A 19,385-nucleotide genomic window follows, 5' to 3' on the forward strand; every position below is an offset into this window, starting at 1 on the left:
AGAGAGAGAGAGAGAGAGAGAGAGAGAGAGAGAGAGAGAGAGAGAGAGAACAGACACCACCAAAACCAGAAACAGAAGCCACATATTAACCTTGACTGATGATTCCTCCTGAAACTGAAGGTTTGAAGAAAACACCCCCAAACTAATTCTTTCCCATGTTAGACATACATGTAAAATACAGGTGAACCTTCCCAGTGTCTAAGTTTAATCACTCATGACTTTAGATACTTCTGTCCATGGACAGCAGCAGTAAAGAGGCTGGGCAGTTACTATGGCCTCAGAAGCCATGCAAACTAGGGCACACTTTCTTTCAAGGCATATGTGAGGGAGTGGCCTTCCTGTCATATAGGTCTTTCTCAGTAGAGAACATTTTGGGTAGACAAAGGAGTTAGCTGGTCCACGGCATCTTTACTGATGAGATAATCTGGAGTGATGGTAGACTTATGGGCAAGGAGCAAACAGAACTGGGTTCTGCTCTGTCATCACCTGTTAGTGTTTTTACTGATTCTATGTGTTTACCTGCAAAGTAAGGAAAGAACACTGCTTTCCCCATCTTCCATGGATGTCTTAAGAATCATTAAGATAAAATAGGTACCATATCTACTGACCAAAAGATAAACACATTGCATGTATATCATAATATTATATATATATATATATATATATATATATGCATATATGGGATATGATAAACCCACTTGAAAGGACAAATGATTCATTCCACTTATGGGATGTATTTATATAGTCAAATTCAAAGATAAAAAGTATTGTGGTAGCTACCAAGAGATGGGCTGGAGGGGGTCATGGGGAATTAGTGTTTAGTGGATACTAAATTTACTTTGGAAAGATAGAAACATCTAGAAATGGATAGTGGTGATGGTTATAAAACAATGTTCTTGCACTCAATGCCATTGGACTGTACATTAAAAATGGTGGATTTTATTACATACATTACACACATACATACACACACACACAGAGAGAGATACTCACACACACACACACACCCCACATCACAAATATCTTGCCAGAAAAATAACATTTTTTTCTATTCAGTTTTTTGAGACAGGGCCTTGCTATATAGCTCAGGCTGGCCCTAGAACCTACTGTGATGCCCCTGCCTCTGCCTCTTCAGTGTTGGGATTACAGGCATGAGCTAAGATGTCAGGCAGGAAATAGAACTTTAATTGAGGGCTTCACTGTGTTGAGGTTCACCATGTCTCCTGGCAGGGTCAACCTGTACTTATCATGTACTTTCTGACATGCAGAAGGTCTGAGCACTGCTGTGTAACAGTTAGACTGGTACTGAGTGATAAACTCTTCGTGTTTCAGGGAAGAGAGAAGAGAAGTCACATTATGAACCTCTTCCTCCTCACATCAGTGTAACACAGCTCACACTCCTGCTCTACTGGGAGGCTGCGGTGCAGAGACACTCCTGGCAGAAGCGACAGGTGAGGACTTCAGAGGCAGGTTGCCAGGCCACCTCTTTTAAGCAGAGGACAGGAGCTTTTTCTACAGTGGTTCTCCCAGATGTGGTCCTCAGACACCAGCATTTGAGGCAGCCATGCAGGGGTTCTGGATCCACCTGAAGATCCACAATCCTTTGTGGGAAAATGGCTATAGGAGGCCTCTCAAACCTGCATTCAGACCACCCTTGGCTCCATTTAATGTACAGTAAAATTTTGATGCTAAAGACAGCCTTCTGAGTGGAGGCTACATTGTTCGTGATGATATTAAATTTTAAATTAAAAGATTCCCCTACATGAGATACAAAACAGAAAAATGCTTTGTAGTCACTATTTTTTTTTTCTTGCTATTCAGAGTTTGCAGAACTGGCGCCACTGTAATTCTTTTTTTTCTGTTTTCTCAAGGCTTTATCTATTCCTCAAAAGCAAAGTAGGAATGGTGGTAGAGATGAATACATTTTTAGAAATTTCCTAGCTAATGAAATCTATGGTATTATAAACAGAATTTGTTTGTGGACATCAATGGTGAAGCATGTCTTCCAGACTGTTGTTAGTTTTACTATTCATATTTTCACAAAGTTTCTAAAATGTCTTTCTTTCATCTAGTTTACAGTTAGGACCATTTCTTTGGTTTTACTCTTCTCTTATGGATGTACAAATATGATGAGTGCCACTTAAGTCACTTGAACATGGCAAGGGCATGTATGTATGTATGTATGTATGTATGTATGTATGTATGTATGTATGTAGCAAGGGCACTGGCTACATATATCAGTTTTATTTAACTTCTCCTTTAGGAGCTGGGAATACATCACTAAAAACTGACTTGACAATTCTCATTAAAGAAACTCAAGTGTCTCCATGTTTTTTAAATAATTCATCTCTAGCTCAGCAGAACATTTTCCCCAGCCTCTGAGAACAGCTGATGTGGGTTTATGTGTTAGATAAGTCTAGAAGGCTTGTGACAATTAGCCTTGGGGAACGTTCCTCTAGTTCCAAATCTAAACTGCATTTACCAGTAGCCCAATTGAATGGGGCAGGTGTGGCAGACAATGGTGCAGACTTTCTGAACAGAGGGAACAACCTCTTTCAGTCAGTCCTCCTGCTGAGTTTTGAGTTCCAAGGACTAGAATTTGCCTTTCTGTGCCCATTCCTGAAGACAAATCCGGTTTATATCCGGTTATTTCAACATATACAATGAGAGACCCTGGCACAGCATGGGAAGCCAGTAAGCAGCACCCCTCCATGGCCTCTTCATCAGCTCCTGCCTCCAGGGTCCTCCCCTCTTTGAGTTCCTGTGCTGATTTTATTCCATGAGAGATGTGGAAGCATAAGGCAAGTAAGTCCTTTCCTTGCCAACTTGTTTTTGGTGATGGTGTTTCATCATAGCAGTAGTAACCCAATCTAGGACAGAGGTCAATCTATGGGTCTCAAATTCACACGTGCCAGGCCACTATTCTATCATCTAGTTACACATCCAACCCACTGTTATTTCTCTTAACATAAGAAAGTTAATAATTACCTTATACACGCAACTTTCCTAGACACTACTAGGTGTTTGATTTCCATGCTATAGAAGTCAGGTTGTTAAAGGCTTTGTAGAAAGAGTCCAGGTAATCAACTTTAATCTCTGCTCTTTCCATTACCCAATTCTCCTCTCTATTGAAAAGATGCTGGGAGAATCCTCTTGACCCGGCCGGCGCTGATGACGGAGCATAGTTTTTATCTAAACTCAAGGTGGACATCAGTACAGTGGATGTGAGTTTGATACTTACTTCAGAGTCAGCACCTTGACCAATATTCTGTTGCCCAGATGTTCCTTAGGACATTCTGGTACTGGCCGTATTTCCACAGCATCCTCCTGGTAATAATCACATTATGAAGAAATCGTTAGCAACTTTACATAGGAGCTAAGCCGGGGAGGTAGAGCTGTCCTCCTTGTCCCTGCTTTATGTCTAGCTGCAGAATAATGCTCTGTCTTGAGAAGAGTTTGCCATCCACCTGCCAACATTTAAAGCCAGCATGCAAGCAAGCATTTTCTACTCTCAGAAAAGGAGCATTTAAGAGAAAGAAACTGAGAGAGAAAGAGAGGAAGGGAGGGATGGAGGGAAGAAGGAAGGAAGGAAGGAAGGAAGGAAGGAAGGAAGGAAGGAAGGAAGGAAGGAAGGAAATGCAAACATAGTTATGGCTTAGTAACATCTACCAGACAGCACTGCAAAAATTTGTGGCTAGTCTTTTTCCCTACTCTAAAGCTCTAAATATACATTCAAAAACCATTTCTCTTTCCAAGTTTTTTATTTATATATTTTGTTTATATTTACTGAGTGTGTGTGTGGGAGGGTGGAGTTGCTTGATTGCTTGTGTATTATGTGTGGCACACACATACAGTGGTTTGTATGTAGATATCAGACAAAATTTCCAGAAGTTGGGTCTCTTCTTCCACTATGTGGTTTCCAGAGATCAATTCAGGTCATTGGGTTTGGTGTCAAGAGTTTTGATAAGAAAATGTGCAAGTTTCAGACTTGAAATTTGAGTCAAAATAACTATTGATCCTTATAATAGAGCCTTGTCTTGGTTTGCTTTTTAATATCTTAAGTAGGTGCTAGAGGCTTGAAGTTGAATTGTAAGTTATATACACATAAACAGATAACATATGCTGACAGTCTAGGTGTGAGACAACTTAGTGGTGAAAGAGCTACAAATTGTCAAGTCGTATCACAACGTTACATTTAAATCTGTACCGTGGACCATGTTATCTTGACTCTATTCTTATTATGCAAAGACAAATAATGTACATCTTTGAAAGCTTTAATTCACACCCCACAGTTGGCTAGCCAACCCTACTGGAGTAGGATCATGGGCTAATGCTCACAGGAAACCAAAGCACTGGGTCATTGTCTAGCTGTCTTTTTCTGGGCAATAAATGGTCAGGGTTCCCTCACCCCAACACAGCTCAGTAAGCACTTTTCCCAGTAGCAGTTGTCACCTCATGGTAAGTTGTCAGGAGCCATAATGGGACAAGCTAATAATTAGCAGGTGATCATCCTGAAATGCTTCCCTTGGATTATTATATAATCTGCAACAAGTGAGGCCTTATTCAGCAAGGGTGTAAGGAACTTATTTTTGGAAAGATTCCTGCTATTAATATGCCTTTCCTATCATTATTATTATTAAGCATATGTAACAATCACTAAGCAATAGCACACCCCTTTGGAGCAGATCTCTGCAGAGCCATGAAGATGTACTGTCTTGTGGTGAGGCTATATAGACAAATAGATGACTTAAGTCTTAATGATAATCCTATAAGAATTCCTAAAATTATATCAATGATTATTAAGCTATTTATAGTGGGACTACTATTATGTCCGTTTCTGATACTGAAAAATGCAATGAGAACTCTGCCAGTCTCCCAAGTGTCATCAGTTTATTGCTCTTAGATAGTAACCAGACTTTCTCCTGCTCAGAGCACATTCCAAGAGGATGTAAAACAATTAACCAAAGGTCACTAATAGGGAACTCACGATTTATTATAGGTGCTGGGACAGAAGATAAAATATTGCCTGGGTTTATCTATACAAAACTTCACTAATTTCTTGTTTTTTTTTTTGTTTTTGGTTTTTTTTTCGAGACAGGGTTTCTCTGTGTAGCCCTGGTTTTCCTGGAACTCACTCTGTAGACCAGGCTGGCCTCGAACTCAGAAATCCGCCTGCCTCTGCCTCCCAAGTGCTGGGATTAAAGGCGTGCGCCACCACCGCCCGGCCTTCACTAATTTCTTATAGTTTTAAACCTTCAGCAAACCTGTGGATCTAGACAGGTGATGGTTGTTTAGCCAGATAATTACTCCTAATGGATATGCATATAAGCATTCTTTGTTGTAAACTTCTATCTCAATTTATGATTTGTTTTTTGGCGTGAACTTGTGGTGAACTTTGTAACATGTGATCATGTACTCTGAAAGATGTGTAAGTACTGAGGACAAAGAGATGAGAGGCAGTTAGAATAGAGAGATAGAATAGAGATAGAATAGAATTTTTTACCTTTCCCCATTTAGAGTAGTGTATAGAATAGAATTTTTCCATTTTCCCAGATAGAGGTTTTCCTTTTTCCCTCTTAGGACCTTTCTGATTTTCCCCTTAGATAGCTTTCATAGGAAACTTTTAACAACTTAGTAATAAATGCTATAACCACATCTCTAAGTGTTTTATTTTTTCTGTGACCTCAGACTAGCAGGCATAAGTTAGAGCACAGCAGTTCCTGCTGAGATTGTACAAAGGCTATTTACTTTTTTTTTTTTTTTTAATTTTTTTATTGGATGTTTTATTTACATTTCATATGTTGTCCCCTTACCCCATCCCCCACCCACCCAGGAACCCCCAATCCCCTCACACCTCCTCCTTCTTCTTTGTGGATGTAACCTCTATCTACCCCCCCACTCCCACCTCCCCACCCTCAAAACTCCCACCCCCTGGGGCGTCCAGCCTTCATGAGGTCAAGGATCTCATCTTCCACCTGTGCCCAGCAGGGCCCTCCACTCTTATATATTCAGCTAAGGCCCTGGATCCCTCCATAAGTGCTCCCAGGCTGGTGGTTTAGACCCTGGGAGCTGTGGTTGGTTGGTATTGTTGCTCTCCTCATGGGGCCACAAATCCTTTCAGCTCCTTCAGTCTTCACTCTAACTCCTCCATTGAGAACCCCATGATCACTTCAATGGCTAGTTGTGAGCATCTGCCTCTGAATATGTCAGACTCTTGAAGACCTCTGAGGAGACATCCATATCAGGCTCTTATCAGCATGCACTTCCTGACTTCCACATCAGCATCTACCTTTGGTGACTGCACATGGGATGGATACTCAGGTGGAAAGGTCTTCAGACGGCCCCTCCTTCAGTTTTTGTCCCTCGCTTTGTCTCCATATTTGCTCCCTTGAGTATTTTGTTGCTCCTTCTAAGAAGAACCGAATCACCCCCACTTGGTCTTCATTCTTTATGGACTTCATGTGGCCTGTGAGTTGCATCTTGGGCATTTTAAGGTTCTGGGCTAATATCCAATAATCAGTGAGTGAATACCATGTGTGTTCTTTTGTGATTGGCTTACCTCACTCAGTATGATAATTTCTAGTTCCATCCATTTACCTAGGAACCTCTCAAATTCATTGTTTTTAATAGCTGAGTAATACTCCATTGTGTAAATATACCACATTTTTTGAATCCATTCCTCAGTTGAAGGACATCTGGGTTCTTTCCAGCTCCTGGCTATTATAAATAAGGCTGCTATGAACATAGTTGAGCATATGTCCTTATTATATGTTCGAGCACCTTCTGGGTATATGCCTAGGAGTGGTATAGCTGGATCCTCGGGTACCCAAGGCTATTTACTTAATCCTTTGCTGTTTTGGGGCTGAGGTATTAAGTGCCAGAAACTACGGTTTCTGCCCTGAGGATACCAGAGGGCATGTCAGCTACAGTAGCATAGTAAATAAATTTTTCTGGCATAGATAAGTAAACTTTTATTATACAGCAACCCCAAATATCTCATAAGACCAAGTCTTATGCCCCACTGACGCTCTTCCCCCTCCACTGCCTCAAGAAGAACCGACAAGATGGAGAAGAAAGAAGACTTCTCCCCCACCAAGCCGGGGCTGCCCCCCCCCAGTAAGTCTGTACCCAGTTTGTTGGGATAATCCAAGAGGTAAACTCACCACCATTCCACCCTCCCTCCCTCCAGCTCCCACTGAGAGGCATTTTTGCTGGGGGAACTAGGGACTTCTCCTCAGCAGAGGTGAGCTGGGCTCCTGTGAAGAAAGCTGGGACTGTCAAAGTTACCAGAACAGATACCTCAGCAGGGAAGACCCACTTTCTGGAAAAAACATCATGCTTAGTATTTCTTTTTTAAACTTTTGTCTTTTTAAAAATTATTTTTATTTATTTATTTATTTATTTATTTATTTTGGTTTGGTTTTTCGAGACAGGGTTTCTCTGTGTAGCCTTGGCTGTCCTGGAACTCACTCTGTAGACCAGGCTAGCCTCGAACTCTCAAACTCAGAAATCTGCCTGCCTCTGCCTCCCAAGTGCTGGGATTAAAGGTGTGTGCCACCACCACCTGGCTACACTTAGTATTTCTAATAGTAGCTTTGGTTTGAATTAGAACTTTTAGAATATTCTTTTAAATAATCATTAGTTGAGGAAAATGTAAACACATAGAGTAGATACACTAGTAAAAGAAGCTGCCATTTTTGATCATTTGGCTCCAACAATTTCTGCTCAGGCCACCTGGTTTTGCTTATATGCTCCCTTGTCAGTTTCCCACACTTAATAATGGATTATTTAGGAGCAAGTTCCCACATATCAGATAGTTTCATATGTAAGTTGCATACGTGTGTGTGTGTGTGTGTGTGTGTAAATATATATGTGTGTATATGTTTGCCTATATGTGTGTATGTTTATGTGTCTGTATGGCTATATGTGTGCTATGTGTTTGTGGGTGTTTGCCTATGTATGTATGTGTCTGTTGAGAGGAGAGAGAGAGAAAAAAAGCATGATGATAGTATTCCATTTGCTGATCCTACAAATCTGGTGGCCAACTTCATATCTGACTACTGAGATTTTGTTAGGAAAGCCAGTGAGTACCTTCCTCCTGTGTTTAAAATTGTTTTTAGTTGGGTTCCATCACTTGTAATCAATAGACCACGCAGTAGACTACTCTATGATGTGGGGTGGAAGAAGGCCATCTTTCTTATGGATTAATACAGAGGATGTCTATCACAGGAAAGGGCTTGCATGGTGAAAACTTGGTAGCTAAATCTTACTTTTACACTTTCTACGGACTCATAAATTTTCAATAAAGCAGTTTGTCCTTCTAATGTTCTTTACTAGGAAATAAAATAGTGTAACATAAAATAATCTCATCTCATTAAAAAAATCAGCATTTATAATCCTTTTAGAGCAAGCGGAATTCACTTCTGTTCCATAGGACTTTCTCGGCTAAAGTTCAAGTGACCAGCACAGACACCATTTCTTTGAGAATGACTTCAAAATATTAAAGGGTGGTGTAGCGTTCTCAAGCATTTTACACAGTCCAGTTTACAAGTAGCTGGTATGCTAATTACACCGCATTCCTCTCCACTCAATAAAAGCAGCCACTGGGACCTCAGGTAAGATACAGCTTTCAGCCCCCATCTGAATTTCTGCATTGTCTCAAAAGCCATAAAACAAAGCTCTACACAACAGTTTATGGTTCATTCTTCAGATCCAGTTAGACTAGACATCCTCCCACTCAATCCAGGGAGACTGACGGTGAATGTCTGAGTCATCCTGTCCCCTCCAGTACTCTGTTCTCATGTGATGTCCACTTCAGTGTCTCATGTCACGCTGAGCATCTCCATCATGGAGATGGGCAGAAAGCAAGGGAGTACAGGTCAAATCTGATAGAGCCAATATTTCTCGACAAATCTGATTTTTTTTAAAGTCTTAATGTGAATAAAGCTGAAACATTAGAAGAACTGACTTTTAAGACACATCTGTGTCTCAACAGTGTGGGCTGTGACCCAGTCGTCGTATGCAGGCATGTAAGCAAGCACAAAGACTGCTAAGGCCTCTGATCTATAATTTACTTCATCTGCTGAATCTTGAAGAAATTGATTAAATGCTTCCATTCTTAGATCCTAGTTCAAAATATGGTGATGATACTATTATCCAAATTCTTCCTAGTTAGTTTTAAAATAAATATTTAAAAGTGATAATAAAATTACATTTGTGGAATAAAATGTGATGTTGTATGTATTCACTGTAGGAAGATTTTTGTTTGTTTGTTGTTTGTTTTTCAAGACAGGGTTTCCCCGTGTAGCCCTGACTTTCCTGGAACTTGATCTTTACGTCAGGCTGGCCTCATACTCACAGAGACCCACCTTCCTCTGCCTCCCAAGTGCTGGGAGTAAAGGTGTGTACCATCACCATCCAGCAGCAAGAGATTCCTATGCATTACCTTGCCAATTTATCACTTTGTTTGGTGCTGAGCACGTTAAGTTTACTCTTATCAACAATTTAAAAATGTACACTACCATATCAATAATTGTGGTCACCATACAGTAAAATCAGTGTTCTAGTTTAACTGAAGCTTTCTATTTTGATCAGTCACTCTCGTTATCTGTCCACCCACAAGACTTAGTTACTTTCTCTCTATAAAATACTTTTTATGTGTTCCATATAAGAAAAAAAAAATCCCTCCCCTCTCTGTGTGTGTGTGTATGTGTGTGTGTATTTGTCCATAAAGGCCATGGGTCATCACTAGATATCTTCCCCTCTACTTTGGTTTTGAGTGAGTCTTTCACTGAGCCTGGAGCTGGCCATTTCAGTTAGATTGGCAGTGACCCCAGGATTCATCTGCCTCTGTGCCCAGGCCTAGGCTTACCAACACATGCCACAGTATGCAGTGTTCATGTAGGTGCTGGAATCTTTACACTTATGCAGCCAACACTTTACCCACTGAACTGTCTCCCCAGCTCCAAGGTACTTACTGATGAGCAACCTATTTTACAATGTATCAGATTACTCTTTAATTTTTCCGTTTATTTATATATTTGTTTGTGCTGGGAGCAGAAGGGGTGGAGGTCAGAGAACAACCTTCAGGGGTTGGATCTCTCACCAGCATAGGGATTGAACTCTGGTCGTCAGTATGCGCCATTTTTCTGGTCCCAACATATTTACTTTCACTCTGCTTCAGATGAAACTACAACTAAGACAAATAACTAAGAAACCAAGACGACTGGAAAATAAAGATAAAGAGAGGTGCCTGGGGATGTGTAAATGTAAGCTGCCATGCTTGGTGGTCATCAGAAGTGTGACTCCAGGCAAGGGATGCTGAGGGCTTAAGGGACCTTTCCCTCTACATCCTCCTAGGGGTGGGGCTGGTTGATGAGCAGGCCACCGTCCTGTGCGACACTGCCACAATGGACTTGAAGCTGCATTTCCTTTTCCTGCTGCTTTGTGTTATCTCCTTCCAGGTCAGTGGGAAGGAAATCAAAGCCAGTGGGGTAGGGAGGAATGGGGTGCTACGAGGTCCCAGGAGCAGCGGCTGCAGAAGAGCAAGCTCAGGCTTTCTGATGTCTTGCTTGGCCCAGGGACCAAACTTCAAAGATTTACATCTATAGACAGGTACATTATCTTTCATGCAAAATTTCTCCAATCCTATTCGTTTTTTTCTTATTTGCCCATGCATGTTTATTTAAGGACACCAGGGCAGGTGTGTGCCTCAGGGGATGTGGAGGTGAGAGTCAGTTCTCTCCCATCACCTTTATGTGAATCTGGGGATCAAACTCAGGTCTCCAGGTTTGCCTGGGAAGCACTCTTGTCCACTGAGCCATCTCTCCAGTCCCCCATTCCCCCTCCCCCCATCTTGGTTCTTGCAACTGAACTTTATATAAACGTGATCAGCAGAGACAGGGCTGCTGTCTGTTCTGGTGAGACCTGGGAATGGAGGGATCCTGACAGACAAAGGTAAAGGCTGAAAAGAGCACATAACACACAAGGAGTCAAAACACATAAGACTTGAATGATGACTACCTCTCATGCCATCCAAAGTGCGCCAGCAAGTAACTGCAGGCAAGGGCTAAACTGCTCTGGGCCAGCTTCAGTAAATGAAGAGGTGGGAAAACAGGATTCGAAAGCTTCACACACTAGGAGCACGGCTGTGATTATCTCTGCCGAGAGCACATTCAAAGCAGATGTCTCCACTTGCTCATTAGGGCCACAGGGGAAACATCTTAACAAAGCCCTTAATAACACCAAGCTTTAAGTAACAATGTGTTTCTGTTGGATTAGTTGTGAAACATACACCCAAGTAACTGGATGGTTGGCTCTGAATGATATACCATACACAGACCCTTGAAATGTTCAGGAAATTAAAGTACTATGAAAATTCTAGTTATTGCTATAGAAATCCTATCAGTATGATGATCAATAAATGGCTCTCCCATAACACAAGTGTGCTTAGCTGAAAAAGAGCTACGCAATAAGCATTCTGATATTCACACTGTTCTACAGTCGCAGAGAGCAGAAAAATACTTGGATTCCCTGTTGTCACCAATATCCGCCCCTATGGAAACCTGCACCCACCTCATCCACGGACGGATAGAGGGCAAAGAGCTCAGCCGGCCGATTGGTCTTGCGGGCCTCCTCTTTCTCCTTCTCAAAGTCCTCGGCGGTCACAAGCTGAAGCAGGTTCTCCAGCCGCTCATCAGGATGCAGGCTGCGAAGGTCGAAGTCGCAAGAAGTGCGGGGGCCCTTCCCAGACACATCACACAGCACATTTAAGGGACGACGGGGTCCCGTCTGTTAGAGAAAACAATCGGTCTTTATGATTTGTCAACTAGACTCAGGGATATCTCAAGACGACTCCAGCTGGGCTCTACAGAACCTCTAGTCTCAAGGAATGTTTGTTTGTTGTTTGTTTGTTTGTTTGTTTTAACAAACTGAGGGCTTGGCAAGACTGTTCTTGGCTCTCTGGTGGGACTATCCTGAAGTGAGGTGCTTTTCTCCCCTGGAAGTAGGTCATTTCTCACCAGTTAGATAAGCCAGTCCTGAGCAGGGATTTGAAAAAAAAAAAGTCACTGTGTTCCCATCAGTTATTGGCTGAAGCCAAGTCTCTTGGGAACCATGTTCACATCTCAGGCTGGAACAAGGTATAGCACAAAAGAGCCTGGACTTCGAATGGAGAGACATTTTTCTAATCAACCTCAGAGCTTGAGTTTTGAGATCAGAAAATAAGACTCTAAGGAGCCTTCAAAAAAAAAATGTATATACACTCTAAAGCCGAGTGTTACGTTTACAAATGGAGTCATATGGGATTGGGATACACCTATCACGGGATTTTAGTAATGGTTATGGGAGCAAGCATCAAAGAAAAACCACACAGGCTCAGCAACAGCTTCTAGGTGCAAGGGGAACTCATCCACCTCTGTTTTCGCACCTACAACATCAGCCTGAGGGACGAGCACACCAACTTAAAAACAGTGCATCATCGCTAGCTCTTCTGCATTTCTGTTCTAAAATACATACTGCCTGAAACTCATCATCTCGGTCATCTTTCGGTAAACTACTTTCATACTATAGAACAATCATCCTTACTTTCCATATGATTCTTTACATCTTGCAAAACTGAAACTCTGTACTCACTAAATACTAACTCCTCATTCCTCCCCAGTTGCCAGGCAACCACGCTTGATGCCCCATTCTTCCACAAGGGACACGTGATTGCTTCTATCTTTTGGCTACCAGGAGTAATGTTTCTGTGGACATGGGTATAAGCAGCATTGACTTAATAAACTATAACCACTTTATGAAAATAATAGCAACCACAATATAGTAGCCAGCATTTATTGGACACTAAGTGAAGCTGGCATTATAATCTTTACACATTCTGACTCACTCAATACTCATATCATCTCATGAGATACTTAGTATCATCCTTGGTTTCCAGAGAAGAAAACTAAAACCCAGAGAGGTTAATGATGGAGCCTGGGGATCGCTAAGAAAGGTCAGGCAATCTGAAGGTGAGGGCTTTGACTCATCCTCGCTCTAACAGGGAGGGGCCTACTGTTAGTCCCTTCCCCAAGTACAGCCCCTTCAGTTTTTCCATTTTAATTACTGTGCTTTGGGGTTTCTATTTGAATCCTGGTTTCTGCAGCTAGCTACAAACCAGTTTGAGGAAAACAGTCACTAACTCAATGGTAAAGTTCCTCCTACTTGAACGTTCTGAGTCTGACTTTTATTCTAGTTTTTTAAAAATTGACAGCATGCCTTGGGCAGAGCCGCCTGTCACCTGGTAACCATGTTTGCTGACAGGAAGTACCTGAGTGGCCGGTTCACTGCACTCCAAGGTTTCTGACTCAAACGTCTGTTTCTGAAGAGTCTTGTGAAAATCTCTGCGGGATCCAGTCTTTTTAAAGCTGCAAAACTCTGAACTTCCTTGATTCCTTTCATTGTTGACATGATTTGATTTGGAAGGAGATGGGGCGCGAGAGAGGAAGAAAGAGGTAACGCATTAGATTAAAAACAAAGTAAGGACACCAGGGGAAAGCAGGGGAGAAGGCTGCACAGAGGACGACTGTAATGTCTCCATCTAATGACGCTCCCAGCCCTCACACAAGGCTCTGTTGTAGGGACACAGGAACTGGCCTCCTGGCTGGCCCATTATGAAAGGCAGGAGCGCCTGGGAAAATGCCATTTGCAGAGGTGTGGTCACTTCAGCTGTGGGCGCTTGGCTCCAAGCTGAAGCCAAACTGTGTGAGTGACTCCAGTGTAAGGGGCTGAAATAAATCTAACAATGTGTAGAAGCAGCAAACAGAGATCGTTTGAAGATAAAAATAGAGGAAGCCGTTTCAACTCCATATCAATGTTCTTAATAATGAGTAAGAAAAGCGGGACACGGCGAAGGAAAAATATACAAAAATAATGTATGCGCCAATATTCTTTGCTAACACTCACAGACCCACTCTGGAAACTTCAGGAGAACGCTGTCAACGGGGTGGGAATATAGGTCAGTGGTCAAGCTCTTGCCCAGCACGAATGAGGAATGAGGGCCTAGATTCACTGGTGTGTGTTCTCATCCTCCCTCCCTCTTTCCTTCCCTCCCTTTTCCTTCCCTCCCCCTCTCTTTTCTCCTTCTTGCCTGTCTGTCTCTCTCTCTGTATATATCTGTCTGTCCTTCTGTCTATCTGTCTGCTTCTCCCCTCCCCCACTCTCTCTCTGGGAGGAGTCTAAAAAAGAGTGGCCAAGACAATCACTGGAGAAGTAAGACCATGATGGAGAAAGCAGGAACTGTAATTTGTCACTTCATAGCTATAGAAACCAACAATGTGCATTCTCTATGTTTCTGACTGAAAGGCTTCTAGGAAAACATGCTATAAAGTATATACACACCTAATTTGTGTGCTTTCTGCTTTTATCGTAAAGACCACTGTGCAGGCTGGTAAAAGGACATGCAGTGAGGTTAGAGTTTATTAGGCAGCTCAAATGGCCTACAGGTAAAAAGAGACCAGTAGGAAGCCAGCAATGATTCAAACACCCTTTATAAGTCTCTGGGGGTCATTGCCAGAAGAGTGTGTGGCACACACAGAAGGTACTGAAGGTATGGTAGCTCACTGTATTAGTTAAGGAGGCAGGAGACACACCAGTGCCTTTGGCAGGGAGGCCAGGACTTCTCTTGATTTTATGGTGCTCAGAAGACAAAAACATTGTTCTTGAGAAAAAAGAGACAAAACGTCTGGAAGCTCTCTGCAAGAGCAGCCTGGCAACGACTCTAAGCCTGGGTTACCATGACTGGCCAGCTTCAGTGTCCCTTGGCCATTTGTGTGCCCAGCCCAATCTACAGTAATAAGGCTGGGTAAAAAGCATGCTGAATTAGGAATTAACAAAGACCAAAATGGCCATAAACAAGTAAGAATACTTAGAAAAAAATCAGGAGTGTATACTTATAAGCAATCAAACACACACACACACACACACACACACACACACACACACACACACAACATGCATGTGCCTGCCTTTATCATCATCTTCAGATCATGACTGTTCGTTCACAGGGTGAGAATTGGACATGAGTGAATTTGCAGGTATCTTTCCTGAATTTGTGATTTCATGATTAAAAAGTCCAAATTATAACAAACAAAATACATTCATATTTGTTCTTCTAAAGATCCTTTTGGGGGCACAAAATGTATTTGTCTTTTTTTCTATTTATGCAAATAGATATCCCACTCCCCACTTCCCTGCTTCCATTTTGTTAGACTGTGTTGTGGTGTCTATGGATTCCAAAGACATTGGCAAATCAACTAGAAGTTGATGTTAATACACTTCACACACACACACACACACACACACACACACACACACACACACACACTTTAGCCTTTGGGACTTGTACTTTGGAAAGCAGTAAGATTATTGTGCCCATATTGGAGTCAGAGAAACTTTTCTTGCCTTCCTCATACTCTTTAGCATCCACTTCCTCATCTCAAAATCTCAGAAAGTCACAGTGTTCTTCTTGGAAGCATGGGTAATGCTGGCTGGGGAGAGGCAGGGGTTGGCAAGCACAGAGGTGACTCATTCCAGAAGTGCCAGCATGGAAGGAGCCATCACTGAGTAGGTAGTGATACTCGTGGCTCAGTGCCTCTGGCTACGGGCATCTCAGCCTAGTCACCCCACCCTGGCAACCGGCTCAAACAAAGCCCAGTTCTCATTGAGCCCGTGTGAAGACACACGGAAGATGGGGAAATAGGGCAACTGTCCACACACAATGAATACAGCCATCGTTTGCCAAACTCTATCTTAAACACCTTTTTTACACCCAGGAACGCCCCCAAGCCAAAGACTTCTTGAAAGCATTCTCTTTAGAGGCCACAATATGCATCGGACAGAATCTGGCTGAGTGAGAAGTGCCTGGACTCAGACACTGATCAGGGCAGGTGGCCTCATGTCTCTGAGCCACAGTTTCCTTGGGTATGGAAAAGGGGACAACCGAAGATCATCTTAAGAGTTAATTGTGAGGATCAGAGAATAACTGTATCCTTCTCTTCTCTCCCATCCCTTCTCTCCCCCTTTCCCTTTCCTTCTCAAACACGCCCCTTTCTTTCCTATGCTCCCTATACAACTAGGTGTTAAAACCTTAAGATTCATTGGAAAAAGGCAGCTGTCTATGTCTTGGGGGTGGAGAGGAGCCTGGGAGATCCAGAACTGGAGCTTGAATACAGGATAGGGTAAGGAAAACATTTATCATGAAAGTGCTACCCTCACAGAGGGGTGAATTGGAGCCCAAATGGTGTAAGGAAGATAGCTGAGCACGGGCAGCCAGGAGCATGATCATCACTGAGCCTGAGTCTAATAAAGAAGCATTTATAAGAAGGGGCACCTGATACGAGGTGTTGGGCTTGGGCTGGGAGACAAGGCCCCAAGTACCAAGGGTACCTTGTATTGTACCTGGTATTGTGTCAGTGCAAGAAGAGGCTCATCTGGGTCGGAGTGACAAGCCTGGTTTCAGAATCAGAATAGAAGGAGGAGGCTGACTTGAGTGGAGGAGAATATGGGCAATGGGTACACACAGGAGGATTAGACAACTTAGTAGAAACATGAAGGACATGGAAGCCATATTTTGCTGAATAAAGGAGTTAAAATATCAAAGGGAGAATGCTAGAGCAAACACTGTGAAGTCAGATGCCCAGGCCAACAAGAACTCGTGGTCTTCACTCTGTTCACTGAAAGGACATGAGGAGCAATACCTTAGTAAAAAGGAACACATTTAACACATGCAGCGTGGCTGCTGGGTACCATAGTCCACTAACACATGGCAGCATCTCAGAGCCACGGCTAATTCCAGGAGGAGGAAGGGGAAATCTACGAGTTCCTGAAATATGTGTCAGAGAGCAAGAGTATCATCAATGACTGCTAGGGCCATGTAAAAAAAGACATAAATAGAAAGTCAAAGAGAATGACTCTAGCCAAACTGAAGACAATCTGAACATCAAAATAAGCGACAGATGAGTTAAATCATTCAGCAAAATGGGAAATTATAGATCCATATTGATAGAAATAAACTGAAGGTTTGATAAGGAATGGGATATCATGACAAACCCTAAGGAAGAACCATCCTATAAAATAGCTGGCTCATAATTTCATAAGGCAGAGATGTAAAAATATATACTGAGAAGGTTTTCTAGCATGAGCAAGGCTAAGGGTACGGGGTACTTAAGCACAGTATGCAACCTGGAACCGGATCCTTGAAAGAGCATTCTTTGGCCATTTGATGAAAAGTGAAATCTGAAGATTAGTGGTAATGAAATATTAATATTTGTTTTCAGAATGTGGGGGTTATATGGCAACTATATAATGGCAAATGTACTTGTTTGTAACAATTACTCACTAATGTAGGCAGGATGATGGAGAAATCAGGTAGGGAACCAGGTCCCACATGATTAGTGGTAAGGAGGAGGAGGAAGAGGAGGAGGAGGAGGAGGAGGAGGAGGAGGAGGTCTTTGTTCTATGTTTAAATTGTTTTCTACAAATTTGAGGTTGTCTCCAAATATAAGGAAAGCAGTGTGTCAGACACTTGGCACTGTGGTAGAAACTACTGGGACCCCAATCAAGTCCTCTTTACCAATACATGCACAGTTCTCCAGCTGCTGTGATGAATGTCAACTCACCTTACCTTCCTGTCCCCCATGCCAACCTATTACTTTGGCTTCATGGTCATTATACAGTTTGGCATTGGAACACAACAGTCCCATACTTCAGAGTAGGACAGCAAGACAACTTTACAGTCTCGCTTTTTTCTTCACAATGGATGCAGCCCAAGGCTAAATATGATCTGAGACCCACCCCTATCCTCAGCAGACTCCACCCCAGATTTTTTTTTTCCCTAAAGACCAACTCTTGAAAACCACAGGCATCTGAATCCCTGCCCCAGCTTCTGCTTCTAGGGTAGCAACAAAGACAGTTACATGCCAGCTGCCATCATTAGCATCAGTGATAACACTGTCCCATGCTATGTCGATGAATGCACTCTAAGTCCAGACACTAACTTCACAAATACATTGAACTTAAAGGCTTCTAATATTTCTGCAGACTGACATTGTTTTTGGAGGGGAACTATACTTAGCTGTCAGAAGCTAGAGCTCTGCAAAGAACCCATTTTAGCATTCCGTTTGTAGGATGCTACAAAGCCCTGAATGAGTCTGTTGTCCAGATTAAACTCATGGCACCCCACTGCTCCAGCTTTTAACGAGATCCTCATTCTACATGTACTGCTAAGGCTGTGGTCTGAAATATGAGGTGGATACTTGCTTGTTAACTTTCCTCCATTCTTTCATGCGGCAAATGTTTCTAACTTTGATTCTCTTGGGAATAAGGCACCAAAGAGAATCCATAGAGGCTGAGAGCATCTGGCCCCAGTGAAGTCAGTCTACTAAAAAAGATGCCACAATTACCAGGGAGGACACAGGTAACTGGAACGTGATGGACATTGACACAAAAGCTTCCAGAGATATATCAAGATGTTTTAAAAACTCACAGAAGGCCGTGGCAGTTTCTGGCCACACCAGGGAAGGCTTGGTAGAAGCCTTTGACCAGGGCCTCTACAAAGGAGGTCGAGAGCAGGCTGTGCTGACGTTCCCAGCCAGGTTACTGCTTGTTACCATGTAGGCTGAGGAGCCTGGCTTGCTCTCCGTGCTTTAAGAAAGCAGAGCACCTTGACAGCTGGAACAACAAATGTGTGTCATAATAAGCAATTATTGATCAGGGAGACATTTTTATGGTGTTTTGGGAGTAACTGAATTATATGCACTGATGTGTTCAATTTTTAATTGTTTACCAGCTCATGGGGAGTAAAAGTGGAGCAATAAAACAGATGATACCCTGTTCCTTGAGATGCCCACTCTCCTTGAGCCTGACCTTCTTGCAGAATTGTCTTAATCACTGGGGATGAAAGATAAAGTCCGGGGACTTTTATGATGCTGCTCATAACACCCATGAAATGTTTCACTGTCGCTATGGATAATGCACCAAAAATAAACAGCACATAAACACCTTTAATCACTGGAGAGTTTGACTCACCACCAAGACACGAAAACATTCTGAAGTTAATCACCCCAGCTTCATTTAGAGAAAACGACAGGGAAAATTGTGCTTAAAATCCTTACTATCCCCCCAAAGGATGCTGTCAAACATGAATCCGCATAAAATTATGAAGGCATGTGAGAACAGGGTAAGATGTGAACACAGTCCCACACGAATCATCCCACCTGTGCCTACTGTCAAAGCACACAACACAAAAAGGACTGAAAAAACTGTTATGTTCACACAAACATGGCAGTATAGGCGTGAAACATAGAAAGAGCTCTATGCAAGGAGTCCTTGTAGTCTAAGCATCACAG

General features: G+C 42.5%; 1 protein-coding gene across 4 annotated transcripts in view; it reads right to left on the reverse strand.

Annotated features, from left to right (window-relative positions):
- Dock8 (dedicator of cytokinesis 8) overlaps nt 1–19,385 on the reverse strand; it is a 199,835-nt gene that overhangs the window by 107,537 nt on the left and 72,913 nt on the right. For all 4 annotated transcript variants that reach the window (XR_003710947.1, XM_028764022.1, XM_028764023.1 and 1 more), the window contains 3 exons: nt 13,310–13,433; nt 11,575–11,790; nt 3,242–3,327 (listed from right to left, as the gene is read on the reverse strand). Coding sequence is in view for 3 of the 4 variants with exons in the window: in XM_028764022.1 (XP_028619855.1) it covers nt 3,242–3,327; nt 11,575–11,790; nt 13,310–13,433 (426 nt within the window). In the remaining variant the exon portion in view is untranslated. The remainder of the gene's footprint in view (nt 1–3,241; nt 3,328–11,574; nt 11,791–13,309; nt 13,434–19,385) is intronic.

The sequence above is a fragment of the Grammomys surdaster genome, unplaced genomic scaffold, assembly GCF_004785775.1.
Source record: "Grammomys surdaster isolate TR1022 unplaced genomic scaffold, NIH_TR_1.0 141, whole genome shotgun sequence".
Lineage (NCBI taxonomy): Eukaryota > Metazoa > Chordata > Mammalia > Rodentia > Muridae > Grammomys > Grammomys surdaster.